General features: G+C 36.7%; 1 protein-coding gene across 2 annotated transcripts; it reads right to left on the bottom strand.

Moving 5' to 3' along the window:
• Positions 1 to 558: 558 nt before the first annotated feature.
• On the bottom strand, positions 559 to 26981 carry STRS1 (DEA(D/H)-box RNA helicase family protein). Of its 2 annotated transcripts, none has more exons than XM_010263317.3 (14): positions 26780 to 26981; positions 23594 to 24280; positions 23325 to 23449; positions 22163 to 22270; positions 21138 to 21218; positions 17267 to 17345; positions 12923 to 13008; positions 12786 to 12842; positions 12612 to 12679; positions 10195 to 10263; positions 9912 to 10005; positions 3126 to 3290; positions 2919 to 3011; positions 559 to 1131 (listed from the first exon to the last, which is right to left on the bottom strand). In XM_010263317.3, the coding sequence occupies exons 2-14, from the start codon at positions 24276 to 24278 to the stop codon at positions 1036 to 1038; spliced, it is 1806 nt and encodes a 601-aa protein (XP_010261619.1). In that variant the 5' UTR covers positions 24279 to 24280; positions 26780 to 26981; the 3' UTR covers positions 559 to 1035. The 2 variants fall into 2 exon arrangements, with proteins under 2 accessions (XP_010261619.1, XP_010261620.1); XM_010263318.3 differs by having other exon boundaries at positions 23594 to 24285; positions 26780 to 26920.

Below are 26981 nucleotides of genomic sequence, written 5' to 3'. Positions count from 1 at the left end.
TCTATTTATTTTTCATTAGTTCAAATATAATTTTACATTTAATGCATTTACCATCATATTCTACCAATCATATCTTTTATTGTACCTACCATCATGTTCGACCGATCATTTCTTTTGTTGCAAAGTGCATTGGATGATAAACTTTGCCTTAATTTAAACCTGTCTGAGATTTGGAATTTAAACAAATCTATTTTCCTATGCACAATATGCAGTTCATGTTTTAAATTTAACTTTTTATCATTTATGGAGAGATATAAGATATTCCCAATGCACGGCTGCGGGTTGGTGTGAGATGCACTCAGTGAGGAGCAAATCCGAATTCGAACCGAACTTGAAATTATTAGTTTATTAAATTGAATTGGAAACTCAATTTAATATAAAAGTATAAAACCATAAAACGAATTTGGCACCAAGGTAACAGAGTGACGTGGTAGCAAGCCTATAACGCGCCTCGTGATAAACAAGGCCTGTACCAAATGACCATCATTTTTCACTGCATGGAGCCTGGAATTTAGAATCCCCAGCCTTTCACTAAATGAACATCACTACATCAGCATATGAGAAAGCATTACCACCCAGTGAAATCATAAGTTTTAACTATTCAAGTATTCCAGACTGATTCAAAAATGGACATTGCTGAATAAATACATACATTGTTTTAGTACGACTGCTTACTGGTTACTGCTGGCTATAAAATGTTAAAAAATTAAGAAGTCAGACTGAAAAAACTACCCAAGAACCATGCTGCCATCATATACTATAGAGCTTGTAAAAATTGGTCAGCCAGAAGAAAAACTGAACCATGAACTCATAGTTGTTGGACATTCACAACTCGAGTGCGTACCAGCATGTCACCTTCATGAAAAATTCCCTGTTCTGTTCACTCGTGTAGAACCTACCAAAATGAATCTCATCTCCAGAGTATCACCATTGGAGATGTATGACCAAACGAAGGCAGTGTGTCTCATTATATGGAAACCACTCATTGTTATCTGAAGAAAACTGTCCTAATGAAACTTTATTGTAATTCAGGAGTCAATCTTCCTCATCTGAATTGTCAAATTTAATCTTTGTGGATTTGGGGGCATCAGCTGCAATTTCTTTGAAATGTGCACCATATAACTTGGATTCCTACAGTACAATATAAGGGACATCAGAGTAGCAAATAAATGGAGACTCAAGGTGGGATAGCATATATCCATCACCAAATTCATTCAGCAAATGCAAACATTGATAAAACCCAGCAGGAACAGGTTTACATCATTGGACTGTTTCAGAATGTTCAAAATATTTAGTGAGCTGTAAGTAATACATACACAAGTAGGGGCTCGTGAACATAAAATAAATCAACATGACAAATAAGAACACAAATCGATTTATCACAAGATTCAAGAGTTTTTACTCCCATAAAAGATGTTTATGAAAATTCCTGTTGTCTTGTGGCAATTTATCTAAATCTGATTCTAATTTGCATTTCTCAATAATTTTATTTTCTCTTCTTTTTTATTCCTTAAGATGTCAAGCCTACTTTCCACATACCATGATCATCATCATCTAAGCCTTTACAGTAACTCTGGCCAAGGATGAATTACCATTGTTGCCAGAACTGCAGTCTATCATGGAAAAGGAACATAGAGGAGCAAAGGTTTTCAATTTTGCAGCCTACCAACAGGAAGAATTGCCAAATGTCTTTTTTTTCATGTAGCTGATGGCCTAGCAAAACAATGGGGTGTTAAGAGCTCTTTTGGATTGCAATAACTCTTTACCTTGTTAATTTTTGTATCAGAAGGATGTCCATGTCTTTTTTTCATGTAGCTTCATATATTTCCTCTTCGTTTTTTTTTTATGAATTATTTCCTCTTCGTATATTGCTTCATATACACCTTATGTTCAGTCTATAATACAGAATTGTCATTACTCAGAAGTGTAATATCTGTATTTTGGAATGTTTTAATGGTGTATGTATAAATTTTAAGATGATCTGTGATTTCTACCTTGTGATTGTGGAAAGGGCTTCTTAAGGATTTTACAAATAACATCTAGATAGAAAAGGACAAGGCTTGTAGAAAATATTTGCTTGGTACTATTTTTCAGAATTAGGAGTTAGGACACTTTGAAAAACACAAAAATATAACCCATAAATCTTCTATAAAAGTTAGAAAACAAGATCACTAAATTTTTTTCCAGAACAGATATATCTAAACTTTATGTACTCAAAAAACAAACAAGTTATCTACTCAAAAAAATTCTACACAGGTTTAAAAGCATAGAAAAAATAACAATTAAAATTTATTTGGCTGGAACAGATAAAATGTTGACATGCAGGCATGTCTGCGACCCATTTTTGTTGGTGTAACCCTTTGCCTATTAGAAAACAAGTAAGAACTTTTGCTCAGACATCCCAACTCCACCCTCCCCCACAAAAAGGGGAAAAAAATCTGTTACACCCTTTTTATATCTTATTCATTGTATGGCATTTTTTCCCTTCATATCTCTTCTAGGATTTACACTTCTGTCCATTCAGTAAGCAAACACACCTACATTTTTAGTCTATATATTACAGTGCTGATGTGTCAACAAAGAAAAATTATGAGAAAAATCATGTAGGTATGAGATGCCCCTATTTTAGTCAAGAAATTTTCCAAGGAATATAGCTAATTTGTGGTTTCTTGTCAAAACCAACATTACCCGTCCCTCCACTCTATTATTCCATCAAGTACACAAACCATGACTATAATCAACATATTTCAATAATACTTTTGGGTTAGAAATGTTTCCTTTTCTTTTTGTGCATAGTTCTAGGTTAACTAAGAATGATTTGCAAAAACAGGTCTGTGCTTACAAATCTGTTTCACTTTTTTTCACATTCAATTGATTTCCTAGTAAAATGGAAAAGAGAGAAATTGACAGATGCACACCTTTTTCTTAACATGAGTGCCAAACTTCATGAGGGCAGCAGGCACTATCTGCCCAGCTTCTCTGAGGACATTTACCAGCTCACCAGCAAGGCCCTGGAATGAAACATATTAATTTGTATAAGAAAGCAAGTCAAAAACTCAAAGAAAGTTCCAAATAGTATAAAATTGGAGTTAAAAACGAGAAGCTAAGCATAATTCAAATATCACCTTGTTTTCCTGCATGAAGAAGGTGTGAGCGACACCCTTCTTACCCGCCCGACCAGTCCTCCCTATCCTGTGGACATAATCCTCAGTAGTGAGAGGAAAGCTATAGTTGATCACCACCTCTACATCCGGAATATCCAATCCTCGAGCAGCTACATCAGTAGCAATCTGTAGGACATAATGGAATTAAAAAACACCATGGTTTGATATGTACCAGTATGCTAACACAAAATCATTTCACGAGGACCAATCCACAAGGGAAATGAAGCACATGTATGAACTGTAAATATATAGACCTCATAGACCCAAAATGATCAACAACAGCAACCAGAATCATATTAACGTAACATGCCCCAGCATCTCGAAAGGGATTGTGCTGAAGATAACAATGAACCAATGAACTAGACTGGCATTTTCAAGGTCTGTAATACATGCATATTCCCGAATTTATTTCCCTCTTTCTTTTGGTCAGTAACAAGTCAAAGAGAATCTATTAAATGATAAAGAAAATGCAAATGCAAAAAGAAACTTCATTTACTATACAAACTCATTATTCCCACCCCGCATTAGAAGGCCCACAGTATTTTTGGAGCAGTCTCTATACCACTAGCTGTGATATTTGGCACCCTAAGAAAAGATATTCACCCGAGGTTGGTGACCAAGCCTCCCTATGATGTATCTACCACTACTTGAGAACCCCCTCAAACTTGTAATCTGGTATATCCAAAGATGTATGCCACTTGTAGCCATTAAAGGAGCAATAAAGCTGCAAGACAATCAGAATGTTCTCTGCTTATAGAACACAATATGCCTGGAATATCTTCCCAACAGTTCCTCTAAATACACACTGTAGAGAACACTGATGTGGGCCCCACAGCTATGGTCCCACTGTGTTCGTAGGGTAGAATGTGTTCTAGTCATCCTAGGGTTAACTGGTGGTCAATCTGTTATTTCAGTTGTTATTTATTTCAGCTTTATTTTGTTCTATTTGTTATATAAATACTAAGGGCAGATCTGTCCTTTCCATGTAATTAGCATAACCTATAAATACTAAATAGAAGTGGTGGTGGCAGAACATTCAGATTCTGTCTTTCCTTTCAATTCTTGTGTTCTACAGCTCTCTCTCTACTCTTTTTCCTCTCTCCTCTATACCTTTTCTCCTATTTTCGAACCTGAAATCTATTAGGGTTCAAGGCTGATAGCAGTCTTGAACATCTACTTGGTATCAGAGCAAGGTTAGGGTTTCTCATGTGAGTCTAGTCCAGCCGACCACATGAGAATCTCCTAGGGCTGGAAGCTGAGCAAGTGGAGTTCATGGACTGACTCTTGGAGATCGCCAGAGGGTTTAGCAGCTGTTGAAGACTTGTCACGGTTGCAGAGTGTTGGTGATCAGGAAGAATCAGAGAAGGCTAGGGTTCGGGTAACCTTGGAAGGCAGCGAACAGCTTTTTCTTGTAAGTTGTTTATTTTCTAAGAGAAGTACTATCAGAGAGGATAGGTTTGACCTATCTGAAAAGGGCGGCCGAACCATTCTAGGGTTTTCTCCCTTCTATTCTCTAGGGTTTTACAACAAACCCTACTGTTGGGCCAAACTGCCTTAGAGTTCTTCTCTCCTACTCTAGGGTTTGAAAGTGATCTTGAGGCAAACCCTAATAAGCTTGCGGCAAGCCTTAATGTTAGGCTGAACCTTGCGATTTACCTGGAGCTCTCCTCAAGTTTTTTTTCAGCATTGATCAGCTTTTAGGATTTCATATTAACCCTACTGCAAGTCTATCTGTACGGTACTGATTGGAATGTGCAACTGAAATGTGTTCTTTAAAGACTGATTAAAACCCTAATTCTGCTAAGCATATCAGACTTGCCTCCAAGCTGTTTTCAGATTTTTTTGGGGGTTTTCGGACACTCTTAAAGGGTGAGAACTGTACGGACTGTTGCTGTTGTGCTTGCTAATTGGTTTAAGATCATCAGCTATACCTGTTTCATGCACATACCGTGAATACAGATTGGTTCTATACTGATTTTTGGTTGTGATTGATAATCCAAATGCTGTTCTTTGACTGTAATAACCCTAATTTTGAGACTACTGGTTCTTGACCGAAATGGAGTTTAAAAATCAGGCCAAAGGCAGTTTTGGGAACAGCAGTTATGTGATATGTGAGCATTGTAAGAAACCCAAACACACAGAAGAAACATGTGGGAAGTTGCAACCTCATTTGGCCCCGACAAAGTTGAGAAGCAAGAAGGGTAATGCTCATGTGGCCGTGGATACTGATTCAGCATCCTCGTCTAGCACAAGAGGCACATTCTTAGAGACCTTAGCTGCAGTTCGGGCTGCCCTTATACAGTTGGAAAAGGAAGTTGGGAACTCAGCTCAGCCACTGTAGTCACCATTAGCCCCTGCCACATCTGCTTTCGCACACTCGGGTACTCGAGCCTCAGCCTACCATGCCTCAGCTCCAGGTACTACTGAACCCTGTTGGGTAATAGATTCAAGTGCATCTGACCATATGACTAGCTTGCCTTCATTGTTTACCACTTATCATTTATCTTCTGGTAGGGATAAAGTATTTATTGTTGATGGCTCTCTTGTCCCCATTTCTGGCAAGGGTGACATCAAGCTATCGGATACCATCTCCTTGTCTTCTGTCTTACATGTTCCTAAGCTTGATACTAACCTTCTTTCAGTCAGTAGTATTACCAAACACATGAACTGCTCAGTAACTTTCTTCCCTGACCGGTGTGTTTTTCAGGACCTAAATACGAAGAAGGTGATTGGGACTGGCCGTGAGACGAATGGGATCTATCTGCTCGGGGAAAGTTCTCGTCGGGAAGAGTCAGTGGATAAGAAGTCACTTGTTTCCCAGAGTGTGAGTTCGGTTATGCTTTGGCATAACCGATTGGGTCATTTGTCCTTTCGATCCTTAAAGAGTCTGTTTCCTAATTTGTTTAAGTCTGTTGAGTTATCCTAGTTGCAATGTGAAACCTGTGAGTTTGCTCAACATTGTAGAAACTCTTATTCATTGAGTAATAAAAGGAGTAATCGTCCTTTTGATCTTGTGCATACGGATGTTTAGGGGCCATATCACATCCCTTCTATGGGTGGGTACAGATATTTTTTGTTATTTTTTTATGACCATACCCGATTTTCTTGGGTTTATCTTGTGCGTTCACGAGATGAGGTTCCCGCCCTGACCCAAACCTTTCACCAAATGATCCTAACCTAGTTTGATGCCAAGATCAAAGTTCTTAGATCTGATAATGCAAAGGAATACTTTGCTAAGCCATTGGCATCTTACCTTCTTAATCATGGGGTTATCCACCAGTGCACTTGCCCCCATACACCTCAGCAGAATGGAGTTGCAGAAAGGAAGAATAGGCACATCTTGGAGGTGGCTAGAAGTATTATGTTTACCTCCAATGTCCCTATTCGCTTCCGGGGTGATGCTATCCTCACGGCAGTATATCTTATTAATCGGGTTCCTTCCCGGGTTCTTGATATGTCATCTCCTTTTTCCCTTCTATACCCAAATGAGGAGTTGTTCACTATTCCCCTTAAAACATTTGGTTGTACCTGTTTTGTTCAGCTTCTCGGACCCCATCACTCCAAGTTCGAACCAAAAGCCTCCAAATGCATTTTCTTGGTTATGCACAAACTCAAAAGGGTTATTGCTGCTATGATCCTGTCTCAGGGAAAAGATTTGTCTCCATGGATGTCACTTTCTTTGAGGAGACACCTGAGAATCTCGGGTTTCTCCTCAGGGGGAGAGCAGTGCGAGTCGGGATTTGGTCATTTTCTTCAGGGGGAGAGCAGTGCGAGTCGGGATTTGGTCATTTTCTTCAGGGGGAGAGCAGTGCGAGTCGGGATTTGGTCATTTTCTTCAGGGGGAGAGCAGTGCGAGTCGGGATTTGGGTCACTTTCTTCAGGGGGAGCGCAGTGAGGGTAGGGTTCATACTTTTGGAGTTGTTCCCTTACCTATTCCATTGGGTGATGAAGGCTACCATAGTGAGGGTGGTCAAAGGGATCAGGAGTTGAGGGTCTATCACAGGCGATGCAGGCAGGTTGGTCCCGGTCATCAATAGTCCAAGCCAGCTCCAATCTCTTTTGCGGCTCCAAGTCCAGGTATTACAGTCCCAGGGCCCACAGAGACTTCTTCCACTGTTGCCACTCCACCTCCTCCAGATGACCTTGACCTTCCCATTGCCGTCCATAAGGGGAAACGGCATTGTACCACATCTACAGCCCACTGTATTTCCCAGTTTTTATCCTATGATCGCCTATCTCCCACCTACAGGTCCTATCTTACTTCCGTTGCTAATGTCCCTATTCCAAGAATAGTGCAAGAAGCCCTATCCATCCCGAAGTGGAAAGATGCAGTGCAGGTTGAAATGGATGCCATGTTAAAAAATAACACCTGAGAGCTAGTTGATCTGCCCAAAGAAAAGAAACCAATTTGTTGCAGATGGGTATTTACTGTGAAGCACAATGCGGACGGCTCCATTGAGAGGTATAAAGCTCGGCTAGTTGCAAAAGGGTTCACCCAGACTTATGGTATAGATTACTTGGAGACCTTTGCCCCGGTAGCCAAGATGACCACCATTCGAGTTCTATTATCTCTTGCAGCAAGCCACACTTGGCCTTTGTACCAAATGGACGTTAAAAATGATTTTCTGAATGGAGACCTGCAGGAAGCGGTTTACATGCAGTTGCCTCCTGGATTCTATGATACAGAGACAGGTAAGGTCTCCCGGCTCAATAAAGCATTGTACGGTTTGAAGCAGTCACCTAGAGCTTGGTTCGATAGATTCAAACTAGCCCTTGGGAAGTTCGGTTATGTACAGGCCCAGTCAGATCATACCCTATTCATCAAGAGGGTGGAGTCTTCTCTGACACTACTTGCAGTATACGTTGATGATATTGTGGTGACAGGAAATGATAGCCATGAGATTGAGTCCCTCAAACAACTCCTTCATCAAGAGTTTGAGATGAAAGATCTTGGTGCATTTCGGTATTTTGGGGGTATTGAGGTTGCTAGATATAAGCAGGGGATATTTGTCTCTTAGAGGAAATATGTCCTAGATCTGTTGGCGGAAACTGGAAAGTTAGGAGTCAAGCCTGCGGATACACCCATTGAACAGAACCACAGCATTAGTGCAGAGAGTGGGGAGCCTCTTGAAGACAAGGTTATGTTCCAACGATTAGCTAATGTGATGTAAAATATCTTGCACTCTTGATTCTACGAGCCGCTTTTGTACTAAGCCCCTTGAGGCAAGCCTGAAGAAGTCCATGTTAGGGTCTTAAATTCTTAATCCTTGCACAATAAAAATGATTTCATTATTTTAATTGCCTTTTAAGAAGATATTTTATTAGGATCAATGAATGAACATTAGCAAATAAGGGATGAAGCGCAAGCACACCAGGCGCTCGCCTTTTGAAAGTGTTGCACCTAGGGCCTATGCAAGGTGCATACCTTAAAATGCACCTCGTCTGAGCGCCTAAGTATGCCTTTTAAATCACTGATCCTAATACATCTCTTAAAATTGACTTTCCAATATACCTTGTGTTTCCAATACTTTGAAGCTTGGTAGAATGGCAAGAGAATTTTCTCTAACATGGAGCATGAGGGGTATGGCAACATTGGGGATCTAGGAGAAAGGAGTGGCTTTGATTCAGGAAGTTCAAAAGAAAGTGGCTGACAATGAGTTGCAAAACAATAAGCATTCATCCACCATTGCCTGATAAAACGCTTCAATTCAAACTACCATGATTTCGCGGCCATAGAAGAATGGTTGACCGTTTACTTATAAAAAAAGAATGGTTGACTGTTGAACGGCTTTGTCAGATTGAAGCCTATTGTAAGAAGCTTCGGTTCAGGCGGACAGGTCATTCAACAGGGTCAAAGTGGCCACCGATGGAGTTGTAGAACATGAAGCATTCCTCCACCAGCTGCCTGGTCAAATGCTTCAATTCAGACCAGTAATCAAAGCATCAACTAGCAACTGATTAGTCAGTCGAGGGCCAGACTGACCGCATAACTAACTAGTCAGTCAATACTCGTGATGCCGCAGCCTAAGATCAAGGTTCAAAGTATTAGAAACACAGTGTATCAAAAAGGCAATTTTTAAAAAACATATCCAGATACACCTTGGATACACATGGATACAGACAAAAAATCAAGATACACATGGAAACACAATAGATACTTCAATAATTATGTTCTACAATGTTAGAATTGTTTTTTGATAGAGGCTGCTGAGTCACATTGAAAATGGATAAGCACAGCTTCAAAAACAATGAATAGACGCCCCAATTTAAGATTAATTTTGAAACCAAATGTCAATTGCATGAAAAGAGTAATTGAATATGGAAAGCTTTTACAATGATATCCTCTATATACATTTGAGACTAAAATAAGATGAGCATCAAGCCATCTAGGAAGGTTCCAATCAAAAGATGTTATGTCATATTCACATGACTAAAGTTTCCATCCTACAAAATGAAAATATCCAAGCATTTACACTGATATCCTGTATATACATTTGAGACTAGAATAAGATGTGCATCAAACCATCTGGAAAGGTTCTAATCAGAAGATATTTTGTCATATTCACATGACTAAAGACTACTATGCTCCCAAATGAAAATATCCAAGTGTGAATAAGTGCTATCAATAATACCAGTAACAGGTACATCAGTACTATCAACAATATCCAAGCATATCAATTTTGGTGTCCACTGTGTGCTTAGCATAACAGTTGCATCAGTATCATATTAATCTACAATTGTACTTACCATCAGCGGACAGGTTCCCTCCTTGAATAATGAAAGTGCCTTCGTACGGTCATGTTGAGCTTTGTCACCATGTACAGAAACAACTTTCCATCCCCTATAAGCCATAACATATTGCATCAATAAATGGGTTCAGCACCATCTATTCTACAACTAAAAATTTGCTTAACTTGGCTGTGTACAATAAGGAGAATAGAAGAATTTCAATTTACTAGGGCCATGGTGGCAATCCAAAAGGAAATAAGATAACCAAAAAAGTGACAGGGTAAATAATATGAGGAATTACCTTCTTTGAAGCATATTTTCAACACGAACTGCTTCCTTCTTGTACAAGACAAAAACTAATACCCTGTTCCTGTTCAAAAATATACTTTCTAAATCAAAAGAATAGGACACTAGTCACCTTAAATGCTGATCAGAAAGAAATTATCCACTAAAACAACATTGTCCATGTCAGCAGTATACTTTTTTCTGGTTTCTTTGAGTTTTTTCGCTTTTTTTTTTGCTCTAAAAATGAATAAAACCATTAATCCATGTCAGTATCAGCACCATACAAGAGCGTCTTAAGACGTTTCATTTTCCAATGTCCAGCTCAGCGTTCACTCTCTTTCCTTCCCCATCCCTTCGAAATTTTTTGCTTTTTTATTTTTTACTTCTTTTAGAAAATGTAGTTGAACACATCAGTCTGGTAATCATGAGCATCTCTTTGAGTGCACTGTCTCAAGAGATGCATCCCACCATTACTACTGTACATAGATGTTTTGTTTTCAATAAGCTTTACCATGCTTGAAATACTTGGGCAACAGATCCTTGCAAACTCTGGTGATGAAACCATTCTGTCTTTCTCTCTCCAGGAAGAAAAGAAGCGTTTATAATAAAAGTCTAAAACATTTCTATCATTTAGTATATATCCTTGACCACTTCAGCAATGAATAGATCCTTGGCCACAGAAGCATCAAGGGAAAAGGACAATGAAATCATTCTGTCTTTCCAGGAAGTAAAGAAATGGTCCTGACTCCTTATATCTTCATGTTCCTGTGTGGTTTCTAACTGACATTTTCTTTTCTATATTTTGTTTGATCTTTGATTTGGTGCTGCCCTTTTCTATGATTTTTCTTGTAATTAATTAGGTATTCGAATGCTACTCACTCCAACAGAGTATGGATGAATGCATAAAAGGTGATGAGGAAAAAGTGATGACTATGTAAAGCAGTTAATTGAGCTCCTGAAGGTGGCTTGCCAAGAGAGAGAAATCAATAGATTGGTTGCAGAGACTACATAACAACAGCATGCCTTCAAGTCCAACTCAAATCTGCACTGTTATTCCATGTATTCAACCTGAGAGTTCTTATTTGCAACCAAAGAAGGCAAAATCAACCATTACTGAATTTTTTAGCCTCTCTGAAGCATTCAATCACCACTCCCATGTTGATTCCTTCCTTGATGTAGTTTCATTGCCTGAGCTCTCAACCATGAATATTGCTCATTCAAGTAACACAGGAGTGCAACATCATCTCTTTGTCCAATAACCGGAGAATGTAATATGTTCATCCCTATGGCATGGTATCAGCAGGAAATGGGATCATGTCTTCAGGATTAACAGCTGTCAGGCTTCCCTGGTAATTGATAGTCTGGTCAAAGGAAAGAAATTTCCCAAAAAGGAGACTCTTGTAGGCCGTAATGTAAGCAGAACTATTGCTTAAAACACTTCTCATGGCAGCTCCACTACCTAGAGGCAAAAATCCTCCTTGCAGCCCTTCAATATTCCACCCATTTCTATTAAACAGTGTCATCCCAAAACAACTAGTTGGGACCCAGTCCCATTATCCCATATGCCAACCAAAATTACACTGTTCAAAGTTGTCTTTATACATTGATGTCAGCTCAGATCTGCACTACCTCCACATTGAGTGTTCCAAGCAGTTCTGTTTCATGTCTTAATAAGGCACTGCTATTCACTGGCATTGGTTGGGATTCCATGGTATGGAATACCTTTTTGTTTCTGGATTTCAATGAGATAATATGGATGACTTCCATACAATTTGTTCTTCTTTGTAGACCTGTAGGGTGTGTTTGATTGAAAGAAAGCAAGGCAGGGGAAGGCTAACTTTCTGCTGTTTTGATTAAACAATGGAAATGGCAGGGAAGTTTCCAGTTTGATCAGAGAGAGAAAATAAATAGAACTTTTTATTTTGTTTTCCGAAAACACATCTAGGTTTTATATAAATTTGCTGCTACCAACCTAGCCATGGGTTGCATGTAAAGAGATCCACAGGATGGACGCACATAAAAGTTGCAAAATTGGCAAATGTAGAAGTTAAATTTTACAATTATTTAATAAATTTTTAAAATTAATTTGTTAATAAAAATAAATTAATTTTATTAATGAAATTAACAAAATTAATAAAAATGAAATTCATGTTATTAATAAGATTAATAATTAATAAAAACTAAATTTTCAATTTTAATGAAATTTAATAAGAAATTTAATTTTTAAAATTATTCAATCAATAATTTCAAATCAATTAACTAATAAAAATGAAATAAATGTTATTAAGATTAATTAATTAATAAAAATAAATTTTATTAATAAAACTATTAAAAATAATAAAATTGATTTGGAAATAATTACTAAGAATTAATAAAATTATTTTTAATGTTAATTAGTTAAAAGATGTAACAGTTGATAGGGAGGAAGCATACCTTTGGGATTTGTGGTATTTTTCTAGCAAGGAAACCAAACGTGCATCTCGTGAGCGGTCATCCAAAACCTACAAATCAGATAGAGATCATACTTGATCACCTAAAAGATAATAAAGGAAAACTTATAATAATTAAGGTGCATCAAGAGTTGTCTAATCTCAGAATGAAACATACCTCTACAATTTGCATAACATCATGGTTTGCTGCTAAATCCTCTGAACCCACAACAACCTGTAAAGACTCAAGTTGTTTTGCAAACAAACGTGAACATGAATTCTTGAAAGGATCAAATTATAAACCAGGAACTATACCTTAACAGGATTTGGATCCATAAACTCTTGAGCTAACTGATGAACAGAAAGGGGCCATGTTGCACTGAACATTACCATTTGACGCACTGCAAGTTAAACTATGTCAACTCATGGAACAAATTTGGAACACAAATAGGCTAATATGAATTAAAATTTTTCTGGCTTGAAAATATCTCTAATTACAAGTCCGTAAGAGAACTTGAAGATAACTCAAAAAATAACCATACAAATCTTAAAAAATTCAAAAGAATAGAACAGGAAAAGGAAAGGAGGATGATAATTTCCAAAGAGACATAATTTTGTGAAACTATACTGACGGTAGTACTCAAGGAGAGATATGAAGCACATGAAACAGTTTGGATGCAGAAGTAAGACTAAAAGTTTCTCAATGCAACCATCTCTAAAGCTGTATGAAAGAAATTTTTACACTTTAAACATAAAAGAAAATGCAGAAAGGCTTTTCCAGTCAGATTGACATATTCATTTTTTCACTAAATTACTTATCAGGAGAGTGCCAGTACAAGTTAGAAAGGTTCAGAAAAATGTACCAAAAATACCTATTAGTCGGTATAGTTTGTGAGCTGATGGAACAGACATGTCGGTTGGTTTAACACCAATGTTCACCAACTAACTAGATCCTCTGCCAAAATATATATTATTTTTTCTTTTTTGGTAATTAATATTCTATTGGGAGAAGAAAGGAAACAATCTTGTGGGAATAACTCCCATGAAAGTTTCATATGAATATAGCAGCACTAGTAATAGGAAATTACCATCTCCAAATCCATACTTTGTGTATTACAAATCATCATAGTACATTCACAATAATATAAAGTTCAAAATGTGCTGCTATATATATATATATATATATATTATAGGGGTAGGCCACAAATCTTTAGGGGGGAGGGAGGGAGGGAGGGAGAGAGAGAAAGAGAGCATATTGGACAACCTTCTGATCTAACAGCAACCCCCAAAGGTGAACTACTGAAAAGCCAACGAAAAAAACGAAGGAATAAATCATCCACCATCACTACAGTGCGGAAATCATAGGCCCATAATATAAGAGTTCACACTATTTTTGTTTCTCACTCCTAGCTCCTGATAGTTCAGCATCTCCCAGCAAACATCAATCAAGATTTAACATGATAGACTTCCCTTGGCAAGGGGGAATTCACTAAACTATCTCTGCTCTTCAAGGAATAGACCTAGCCACAGTTAACCACTCTCTAGTAATCAAATCCAAAGACGCTTCTCCACATACCTCCATAGTATGAACCTAATGGATTTACTCGAGTACAGATCAAACCAATCACTAGTCTGGCCTTTTCTTATTAATAATTAAGCTTTCATTAAATGTGATAAAAGAATGCTGTAGAATTTTTGTGTCTAGCAACCCTGTTGGCAGGCAAATGGATTTACCCGAGTAGTGATCAAATCAAATCTGAAGGCATTCAAATATTGAGTAGTGATCAAATCGATCACTAGAAGAGAGATATAAGATGCCAGTGACAAATAATAATGCCATTGAAGATGCAGAAGGAAATTTTTCAGGGAATGAAGGTAATCATGGCATTTTGAATTGGGACAGGTAAGGAGTGTCAATGAAGGGGGTGGTGTAGTGGTGTAATAGTTGAAAGTCAGATTTTTGAAAGGAACTCGGTGTTGGAGCTGGAGAGGATTAATGAAACACCAAAGAAGCTGAAGATCTCAAGGAGGAACTCTCTTGCAATGAGAAGATTCAGAAATCAGAGAAAACATCAAAATATGTTGGTCTCAAGCATGTTTGTTAGACTGAAAGGGGGTCTATTTGGGATCAGTTCAAACAAAATGGCAATGAAATCAAAGAAAGTTATTAAGTAGAAAGGTTTTATTTTTTCAGAGTGTCTCTGGTTTTCGGTGTCTGGTCTTGGTCGGATCCAAGGGTCTGGTTTGTTTGTCGTCATTGATTAAAGAGTTTGTTGTTCGGGTTTGCTGATGGGCTGATAATGGTGGTTTGTGCCGGTTTGGTTGTTTAGTTTGGTCTGTGTTCTTTGTCTCATCGAGTTTGGAGTATTGTTGGGGAATATTGTTGTTTTTCCTCTTTTCTCTCGAGTAACTTCTGGTCAACTTCCCTGTAACTTTCTTCTTTTTTAAGAATTTATTTCATTACCCAAACCAAAAAAAAACTCTTCCAATATTGAAAGAGCATTTCAATCTCAGTAGAATCTGCACACTAAATGACCCAAGAGAACCACACATGGACATATCCATTTTCCATATGTTAGGGTTCATACAAGTGATATTAATAAAATTCAAATAAAATTTTCAAGTCTTCAACTATTAGAATACCAATGAGTACCAAAGCTTCAAAGTGGACAGTAAAAAAACTCTTATTGCAAGTACCAATAAAAAAAACAATAATTGCAAGCGGAAAATGTTAATAAGTACATGCAACTATCCAAAGAAACTCAAATTGCAATGAATTAGTACCAAAGCTTCAAATGGGTAAAAACATCAACCAAACAGTTCAAATGATGCACCCAAGGTTTAAAATGTCGATGTCAATGGAAATGTCGCTTACCAAAATATAGGACATGTTTCGAAAATGTCGAGGGGAAATATTGTAAAAATTAGAAACATTGTGGAAACATTATGAAATATGTGGAAATATGCAATGATATTTTGTAAAATGATTTAAAAAAAGCATTAATACATATTTCTAGACTATTACCATATTCCCAACCATTATATAAAGCTAAGAAACTAAGATCAATAACAAATTAGTAAATGACGATTTAATGATTTATTATGCATTTTCATGTTTTTACAAGGTTACCCGATATTTTCTTCTTATTTTTAATTCTGATTTATTATAAATTCTAATATATTTATTTCACACTAGTAAATAGAAATACATTTATTCTGATTTTTTAAATATTAAAGTTATTATACATTATGTTTTATTATAAATTTAATAAACTGATTCTCTTTTTTGTAGTATTAAGATTATGATAAATTCTGATTTCTTTAAAAACTTAATGAATTTATTATGATTTTTTAATACTAAATTTATAATAAATTATGATTTAGTATAAAATTTAATAAATTTATTCTGATTTTTATATTAAATGTAGAATATGATCTATTATAAAATTTAATAAACATTTTCTGATTTTAATAAATATTTTAAAAATACTAACTAGTTAATATTTTATTGCTTGAAAAATATTTAATGTTTTATATTATAAAGTAATTAATTTATTCCTTTGTTTTTATTTTTTGTTAATTCTTTTTTATAAATATTTTATAAAAATACTAACTAGTTAACATTTTCTGATTTTTAATTTTGTTTTCTAATGAATATTGTATATTTTATCTCAAATATTAATTTTCTTATTATTTATTCATTTTAGTGGCTTTTGAAGTGAGGGTCTACATTATTGCTGTAGACCTTCATGTACTGTAATAAGAGTGAAATAAAGATTCTATTTATAAGTTTTCATTTATGAGGTCTATAATATTACAATAGACCCTCTTGCATTGTAGCATGTTTATAAAGGTGTTTTAAAGATTCCACTTTAGGGCTTGCTATTGTGATGGTCTATAGCAAGTCTTTAAAGTTTAAATAAACTTAAGGCTAAGGTTTCAATTTCATTTCAATGAACTTCAGCCTCCTCAAATCTCGAAGAGACACAGAGTGTGTCTGCAACCAGTGAGCAGCAAACCAGCCCTCAATGAAGCCCTTCAAGAAAAAAATAGAAAAAGACGAAGAGCATTCTCCTCCTTCTCGACCTTGAGTTCACACCTTCCACTGCCCTCTCTCTCTCTCTTCTTTTTTCCTAGGTTTTTCATGGTTATTCACCGTGAGAGAGAAATAGGGTTATTGCATATCTGAATCAAGATGAGAGCAATTTCTTCAAAGTTCCATAAGCTGAACGTCCTGCTTCCAAGAAAAAGATATTTCAGCGCATGACCACTCTTGTGCTTGGTTAGATCCTGAAATTGTACTCCAGCTCCAGGTACACAAGCTAAAACATAAAACCCTCTTCTTTTTCCCCTTTAACGTCTCTTTTTGTTTGATATGAGATGTTTGTAGTTCAAATATATGCTGAGTTGTCAACATATACTTGGAAATATTTCGAAATATTATACATTTTTTTGTTTTTTGGAACGATATGGTCGACATTTACCGACACATGTCGGGCGACATTTCGCAACATTTTAAACCATGGATGCACCAGCTAGACAAGGAGTTCTTAGAAATACTTATATTGGAACTCTATCTCCAAGGGAGAATGATTGTATTATGTTATGCAAAGAAGAGAGAGAGAGAGAGAGGAGACTGAATAAGCTCCCATCACACACCAGAACATGTCTGACTCAATATTGAACGGACTTCTGGTTCGAATCCCATATCAAGCATTCGATCTGCTTCATCTAGAACCTACAGACAGGAAATAGTAATGCACAACCAGCAAGTCATAAAATATAGTCATGTTCCAAGAAAATACTCCCTCACAACTGAACAATACTATGCAATTTAGACCGGCATCTTAAATTGTGGCAAGAGAATAGGAAAACCAAATATAATTTCATTAATACTGCATATAAAGAAAGAAAAACAATTTCTAAGCAATTGCTACAATGAAAATTAAATTAATGATAGTGATGAAATATTGAGCAAAAATATCCAGTCAACTGCTCCCAACATCCTAGAGCACACATAGGATAATGGCCTTTTTTCATAGTACATGATAAAGAGAAGCTTTAGACTCACAAAGAGAAAAAAATCAAGATAAATCGGATTAAGACAGAATATGTGAATTTCATTTTTTGTAAAAAAAATAGAGCAATAATAACAATGGTGGTAAAATTAAGATTGATGATCAGAGATACCCCAAATAAACCATTTCCAGTACGTTAGATCAACCATTCATAATGAGGAAGAAAATTAAAGAGGACATTGTCCATAGAATTACAGCATGGTAGTTGGAGTGTAGAGGTGTGTATATCTAGCATGCTGCGTGATTAGTATATACCAATGAGACTAAAAGCAAATTCTTAAAAGACCAGCATTTCCATAAAGGTAAAAGTGTTGAGAAATCAAGAAAAAAAATGCTCAAAAAATGAGTAACTGATATGAATGAGTGGCAAAACTAGAGAGGGCAATCAGAAACAAGTGCACCAGATAGGACTTTGGAATAACTTTAATTAGTGACAAGATGAGGAAAGCCAATTGAAATGGTTTATTTGTGCATAGACAACAAATTACTACATCAATGAAGAGTATTTGATGCAAGTAGAAGGATGTAAACGAGCAAAGGAAACATGGCATGGAGTGATGTGCATTCTACAAGTAGAAGGCTCTTTAAGAGCAAAATGAAGACCGAAGAAAACATGGTCTGAAATGGTAAAAAATGATCTAAGGACTTGCAGCTTGACAGAAAACATGGCTCTTGATAGAGCAAGGTGGCAGGAAAGGATTCATGGAGCCAACCCAAAAAGTTGGGATTAAGACTGAGTTGAGTTGGGTTGACAGTACATGACACCATGAATTAGTATCAAAAGGGAAAAAGGTTTAAAGCAATGAGAACACAACTAATTTGGCCAGCAACTTTGCTTTGAAATGATAATATGAAATAGCCCAAAGCTGCAAGCATGCATCCCTCTAATGGTATGCATAGATAATTACAGATATCATAAAATAGTGTTTAAAATATTATTATTCGCCAAACACTCTATTGGAAACTGAACCATATATTTCTCAGGTTTGCATGGGCTTTCATGGTAGAGCAGCAATTGTATATATGTGAACCTTGCCCAATTTCATGGGCCTATGAATTTGCTCTTACAAGCCGTAGTACTCCAAGGAAACAAAAATCCATCCCGAATTGAAAAATAATAAGTAAAGAAAAACAACACCATATAATAAAGATACTATTCAAAAAGAACCTATAGACCACATAGCATGTAGCTGCTCTTCCACATCTTCCCATCACAACCTCTTGCACCTCCCATCCCACCCAGATAGGGCTGCAAACCTATTGGTTTGAATACAAATAGAGGTGTAACCAAATCTGATCTTATGAGAATCCAAGAGATCCAACTTCAATTCAATATCCAACAGATGGTCTTTTCTATATGCTTATATATAATTAAACCAGATCAAATCCTAACGTATTTACACCAAGCAATATCTGAATTTGATCCAATTAATAAGCAGATCACATATTCAAATACTAAATGATCTAATTGTAGCTAAATGTATAACTGAATCCAACTTAAACGGATCATATTCAAATTCAAATTGGATAAAACCTGATCCATTTGCAGCCTTACCTGGGACACCTCCTTTTCCCTTTAACCACAAGTAATGATTCTCAATTATACCTCCTCCAACCCATCAACCACTAGAGCTGCAACTTGGGTGGGCTTGGGTTGATCATTTGCCAAAATTCCAATGAGCGCAGCCAGAGGGCCCAGGCAGAATGTTGTGTAAATACTTCAAAATGGGTACCTGACTTGCACCCCTATCAACCACTAGAGATTTCTCCATCAACATGCCCATACACACTCCACTTCTGAAAAAATTCTCTCCTTTTCTTAGAAGGTTCTGGCATCCCTTTCTTCCCAGATAATCCACAAAGATGGCTGCACAAAAATATATTCATAATTTTTTTTTCAAACCCAACTGACCCGCCCAAGCCCAACCAAGCCTGGCCCAACCCAACTCGAGCTCAAACCCGGCCCCAAGTTGTGTTGGGTAAAGCTCAAGTGGGCCTCTGTTGATAAACTCAGGCTTGGCCTAGAGCATTGGACAAAGCCCAAACTCAACCTGACCCAACCTATCTGAATTGCACCCTCAACTAGTCATTGTGCATGTATGTCACTTATCAAAGAGCCAATGGAATCCACATCACTTGAACAAAAATTCAGAGGTGAATTCGAAAGAAGTAAACTTAATGCAGGAGCTGCCATCCTTGAGTAGGTTATTATACTTGCTTCACCCCCAATCCCCCATCCCACAATTATATTTCACCCTCAAATCTTTCTATGTTTTGTATGCCTAGCCTATGCAGCTTGATATTATCAGCCTCTTTGGTTAATGAATGTATTTTTGGCTCATCAAGTAACCACCTAGGCCCCCATTCAGTTGCCAAGGCACATCATCAATGTCATCACCAACCTCACCTAGGCATTTTGAAATTACTGCATTTTGTTGCCCTAATGGATAGATTAATACTGTGGCAATAAATGAAGATTGAGGACCCCACCAACCATAAAATTTATGCAAGTGAACCGATGAATTGAACACCACCATGCTTTCATTTAATTAGCTCCCATTTGACAAATCAAAATAGCACTTTGGTGAGCAACATCAAGGCTGCAAAGAGTACCTGTTTATTCAAATCCAATCTGCTTAAGGGTGAATCGAGTTTGAACCATTTATAATTGGAAGGAATATAGATCAAGCCCCATCTGATCCAATATAATACAATTCATCCGTGTGCATGTATATACATACACACAAAATTTATAATCTATCTATTAACAAAGTTTGTTTAAATGTTCTATGTTTACTAAAGAATCAGAGGTTCAAGCTTATTAAAAAGAAAGAAAAGAGAAGAGTCATAGGTTCAAATCTAATAGAAAGCTTTCTTCGATTCATTTTATTCATGATATACAATATCAAAGTCAATTTTAGTTCATTTATAATAATATATAAATTTTTAACATTTCTAGTTTAATTTATTAACAGCATTCAATATCTGAATTAAATCTGGATCCAATGAATAAGATTTTATTCGAATCCAAACATTTACTAATCAAAATTGGATCTAGGTATTACCCAATTTAATCCAATCCGTTTGCAGCCCTCCATGCCTCAATATTAGCATTATTCAAAACAGATCTTATCTACATGAGATTCTTAACAAATTGGGTGTACAAATGGGATTAAGATCACCAAAATTGTTTCCCCTTCTCTTAATGGTTTTGCCATAATTTGACACTGTACTAAGAGAAATGTGTCTCCAGATACATCAAAATCCCTCATTTGTGTCGATGCAAAAAGTTGCCCATTCACATGAGTCAAAATGAAGGTTCAGATGTACAACACTAATACTACCAGCAAATAAGGAAAGAACATGTGCACTACCCATCCAATGGACAATGGAGAAAAGCAATAAGAGTAGATATACACCAAACAGACTTCTTTACAAGATGTTATACTCACCACAAAAGACACCTCTTTTAAGCAGCACACACCCATTTCCATCAGATCCTTCAAACGGCCAGGAGTCCCAATAACAATATCCTAATTACCACATGAAAAAGCATACTGCATAAGATTGGATGGAAGAAATCATAGCACTATGCAAAGGTTAAGAGTAACTTTTGTCAAGGCTTAATAAATAAAATTGTTAGTAGCAATGCAATTGAGGCCAAGTGTATGAGAAGGCAGGTTCAAATCTGAGAGTTTTTTTTTTATGAGTGTTCAAATCTGAGAGTTTCCATGTGCAAAAAACTTGCAAAACCTTTCTTCCCCTTTTTCTTATTTTTGTTGGTTTGTGTTTGTATATGTGTGTGCAGGGGGGTATTCATACACAGTAGTGCATTTAGTTTGAGAAACTTCATTAACTCATCTTTAATAACTACTCTTGGCAACTGAGACAGCAACCAGAAATGGGTTCATATGTTCCTCACTATATCAGCCTCTTCCCATATGGCAAGTTTCAGACTTCTAACCTCTTCCAGAAATGGGCCCATATGTTCCTTACTGTCTATCAACCTCTTCCCATATGACAAGTTTCATACTTTTAACCCTCTGACATATTGCATAAAGAAATACCCTTCCCACCTTGTTTATTAAAAACACAGAAATTTAAGATTTTTTTGACATAATTACATGTAGGGAGAAAATACAAGTGTAACTTGCAGCAAGTTATGGGGCTAATGTGAACAAGGCCAGATATAATTGGATTCTTTTTCTTAAGTGGCTAATTAAATGCTCTCTCATCAAATGAAACAGCCTCAAAGGCTTAGGTTAGACCGCCATGAGGTTTTAAAAAAACACCATAGCTACTTCATTAGAGGTTAAAGACACAGCACTACATGGCATAAAGGTTGAAAATATGATAAAGAGTTGCACGGGTAACATATAGGTTTATGCATGCAATAATTGTTAATGGATGTAGTAAATAAAATTTACAACTGCAGAAAATCCAGAATAAAATGGGAAAATATATCAAAATATCTTACAACTCCAGACTTCAGACAAGATATTTGAGGTCCTTTGGAAGTTCCTCCATACAAACAAACTGACTTGACACCACAGGTCTTTCCAGCATCACTCAGAACATCTGCTATCTGTCAGCAGTGCACAAAGTCAAAACTCAAAACAGGAATACATGTTTTAGAGAAATAAGAACAATTAAATATTTCCACCTACTAGTTAATCTAATTTAAAGAAAAGCAAAGAAACCCAAAATCTATATAAAGATCCCTTCCATTTGGAAAAATGGAGAAAGAAAATTTGCAAGGATGTTCCATACTGGTTAAAGATTTGGACATGAAAATAATAAGCTTCAAGGTAAAAAGAAGGCCATATGATACTGATCAAAAAAAAAAGAAGGCCATGATCATCATCATTAGTATAATCATTACTTTCATAATGCCATTATTGTTTGCCAGCTAGTCAGGCCAGACAGTTTTCTAACTGGCCTAACAATCTGCCATGTGGCAACTTCTTTTGGGGCTCAAAAGCCCCCTATTCCTCTCCCTGACCTTTATTGACAACTACTGTAACTTAGAGGAATTCCATTACAAGGGATGCATGGCTCATATGGACTGGGGGAATGAAAATGCATCTAATCCAGAGGGTTCCTCATGGCAGAAATAGGAGGGGCAATCCAGCAAGCTTCCTTAACTAGGAAACTTTTCAACAACAACAATAACAATAAGTAATAGTAGTAGTAGAGGCATATCACATTCTTTTATAAATAAGCACTACCCCTGCGGAAAGAGAAAAAACAAACAAGTGACAAAGGATGTTAATACACAATGGTGTTTTTGTCTTTTAAAAGATTGCTTTCAATAACCTACCGAAGGTGTATCCACTTTATCAAAAATAGGGCAAATCACCACCCTATATATGCATTATGGCCAACACCTCAACATGGAGGGTAGGTCAGTCTACTACTTTTAAGAATCTGAGAAGTATGCCTATAGAGTGGGATATGAGCACAATGGTACTATAGACTACAATCAGATATTTAACACTTGCTGAAAATATATTCAAATATAGAGGTTTTCCTAAATCTCTTTGTGAAATAGTTGATAGAATTGACTAAAAGATCTGAAAATAAATTGTTGTACACTATGCATCGACAGAGTAAAACATTTAGTGGTGAAGAGTGAATACTTGTTGAGCAAGCTCCCTTGTAGGTGATAGTACAAGACAAAGAGGATTTAATTTCTTTTCCTTTTTCTTCTTTCCATTGTGCAATATATGCATGAGAGCTGGAACACCAAATGCCAATGTCTTACCTACCATGAGAACAGATCAAGAAATGAGTCCAAATATGGAAATGTGATTGTTTAGTAGACTAAAACCTGTAACAAAAAACAGGTATTTTGTAAGAATGAACATGAATTGGCAAGGTAAATTTATGAAAGGAAACTGGAGGCTACCTGAGCCAGTGGCTGCAATCCCAATGAAATCCCGGCCATCCAAAAGGAAAGGCCAAGCATGGGACTGAATTGGTGATGGTTTGCTGAAGTTCTTGCAGCACTCAAGTACCTCATCAGGGAGATGAGATTCAGCAAACGAGCTCAAAGGTGCATACTTTGACTCTTGTGTATTCTTTCCAGACACGACCACACCATTGTTACATTCTGCCTCATCTCTTTCATTGCCACCCATCTTGATTTCATCTTCATTTTTCCTTCCTCCAACACCATCAGATTTCTTCTGTTTCCTGTCCTCCTTATCCAATATTTCTGGGGTGTCGCTGCATATACCATGATTAATATCGAGTTCCTTGCCTGAATTTTCTTCTTCTGCTCTCTTCTCTTTCTTCTTCTTTTTCTTTCTCTTCTTGTCCTCGGCTTCTCTACAAGGACCTTCTGAAGCTTCTAAAATTTGGATTTCTTCATGAACAACCTCAACCTCTTCGGACTTTCTTTTTCTCTTAACTTCTTCTTTCTGATTCCCAAGCAGCTCTACCTTTCTATCCTCTTCAATGAAATCACTGTCTCTGAATTCCTTCTTCTTCTTCTTCTTTTTCTTTCTCTCAGATTTAATCTCATGGTTCTCTGCAGCTTCCAACATCTCTGGTTTGCTGAAATTAGCTACTTCTTCAAATTTTCTACCCATAGCTGGACTATGTAAAACCGGGCCAATATAAGAAAGAATGCAAGTTTGTTTCCTAGGATCCTAAAGAACTCAGAAAGGTAAAAATTATGTTTTTTTCTAATGGAAAGCATGAAAGTATTCATGGATTATATTATGGAAAACATGAAAGTATTCATGGACTATATTCTTAAACTTATTTAACATGAGTTACAAAGTTCACAAAAATTTCATGCCTGCATTGAAACTATTTACCCTGCTCAAACTGATGTGCCTCGATACCCTTTTGAAGAATTAAAATAGTGTTATCCAATAGCTAAAGTTCCCCCAACTGACATTTAACCCAAAATTTGCATTTGCTGCACTTGGATTATAGTTCCTTGGGCTGAACCCTGACCTAAAACCTTGAGTTATTTCATTTTTCAGGCTGTATCTAACCCAACCCTTGGGTAATCCAAGCCCAGCCCGAACCATCCCAGCTGCATACATATTTACTTGCTTATATACATAAGCACACATACATACAAGCATATAGACATAAAATATCCTTATCTAGAGGCGTAAATCGGCCCATGCCGCCCGCAGCCCGGCTCGATCGTGCCGGGCTTGGGGTTTCAAGTCAGCGGGCCGGGCTGGCACGACCCAACACGGCCCATATATATTTTATATATATTTATGCATATAGTATATATAATATTTATATATTTTATATATAATATAGTATACATTGTATAAATTATAATTATATAATAATATATAGTATATAATATATTAATAAAATAAACATTTTTTCAATTTTATTATACTATTTTATTTATTTATTGTATATAAAAGCAATTGTATACACCAAAATTCATATAAATTAAAATTTTAAGTTTTTTTTCAATTTTTAAATAAGTAACTTTGGCCCTGTCCACGGACCAGCCCAGTCCGTGGCCCGCACGGGCTCGGGCCGTGGGCCATGCCGGGCCAACCCCCAAAATATCCCAAGGGAGGGAGGCAAGGCCCGCGGGCCACGTTTTACACCTCTATCCTTATCTAATGGTTTAGATAGGCTTATGACCATTTAATACATTGAACCCAATAGGCCCACCTAAGCATGGGTGACCAGCCTAAGCCCAACCCGAGTGTGTTAAATTTTAGTTTGTGCCAGGCCTAAGTTGGGTAGCTCGGGCTTGAAGCCTCGGTCCAAGCTCAGACCTTAAGCCCAAAAGTTAGGATTGGGCTTTGGTTGACCTAAACCTGGCCTATCCCACCCATGTTGCAATCCTACTTCATGAAAGGAGCTGACAGAAATGCTAGTAATTTGAATAAGAATCATCCTATAAAAGGAATAAATACATAGAGAGTACAGACAAGGATGCAAATGAAATTACAGACAAGGCTGGGCAGTCAATCTGCAAACTGATACTACCTCTGCCAAAGGAATTCAACACAAGCAAAATCTGAGACTAGCTTACTTAACCATGACATAGCCAAGTTGGTTGATGTTTGGCCGGCTATAATGTTATGCAAGCTGAGAAGCATCTTAAGAAAGGAGCTTTACAAAACTCCCACTCAAATCTTCCACAGAAACTTAATGAGATCAACTCTGACCACCAAAATAGGTAACTGATAGCGTTTTCAGGAACTAAGTCTAAGTCTTTTTCATTTTCCCTGTTCTCCATTCATGCCATGTCAACAAAAAGAAACAAGGAAACTCATTGCTGAGGTTTGTTTCGGTTTTTTTTTTCAGGGAAAAATATAATCATTTCAAGAAACTCTCTCCATTTTCCAAAACATAGAAAAATAATTTCCAAAAAAACTAAAAGAGCGTTCTTTCAAAATATGCTGGTGTGGCATCAAAATGAGTACTATTTAAGCGTCTAGCATAAGCCCACAACTGTGCATTCGTTTCAGTAAATTAATAAGTAATAAGACATACATAAACCACATGAACAAGAACCCAAAGGTTAGAATGAACCAATATAATAAATAAAAAAATTAAAATACAAATTCAAACTTTAATACGGAAAACTCCAAGAGGTAAAGAGCCATAATATGTTGGGAGCCTCTGTAAAGAATTTGGGAATTAAATGTTTTCGTTCTGGTACTCAATTTCTCACAGCTAACAGCTTTCCAGCAAATAAGCTCGTCAGTTACAAGAAGACATTTTACGTGATTATATAAAAGGAGGTCGGTCCTTTTGTACATGTTCACATCTAAGATAAAAAATCCAATTTCTAGTTGAAGTGAGTCTATTTCATTGCACGGAATCTTCTCAATCTGAAATTCTATAGCGATGAGTAATTTCAGCTTCACGGCGTTTCCAAACACCTCCTCAATAACAATCATTCACACTCCTTTATGAATCAATAAATGCATCCATATATCAAAAATCAAATTACTCAATGAATGATTACAGAAAACCAAAAAAAAAGTTTTCTAAGATGAAATGAATTGCTGGTAAAATGGCCGACGAACTGATAAACAATAGCAATATTCCTTCATTGGTTAATTAACGAGAGAAGAGAAGGAAGAGCTACCGTTTTGGGGCTTTGATCGATTTGGTGCTGCCTTCGATCGATTTGGAGCTCCGGTCGTTTCAGAGTGGAGGCTCCTGTCGATCGGAGGCTGGCTCTTTAACCCTTGAACCCTGCTCGCCCAAAACAAACACTAAAACCCTTCTCTTGCTAGTTTCACGGTCACCACGTCGGCCACAAATTCACAAAACCACACCACTTACTC

The sequence above is a fragment of the Nelumbo nucifera genome, chromosome 1 (assembly GCF_055504915.1).
Source record: "Nelumbo nucifera cultivar China Antique chromosome 1, China Antique-T2T, whole genome shotgun sequence".
In the NCBI taxonomy this organism is placed as follows: domain Eukaryota; kingdom Viridiplantae; phylum Streptophyta; class Magnoliopsida; order Proteales; family Nelumbonaceae; genus Nelumbo; species Nelumbo nucifera.
Note: the sequence above shows the minus strand (reverse complement) of the source record. Positions and strands in the feature narration are given on the sequence as shown.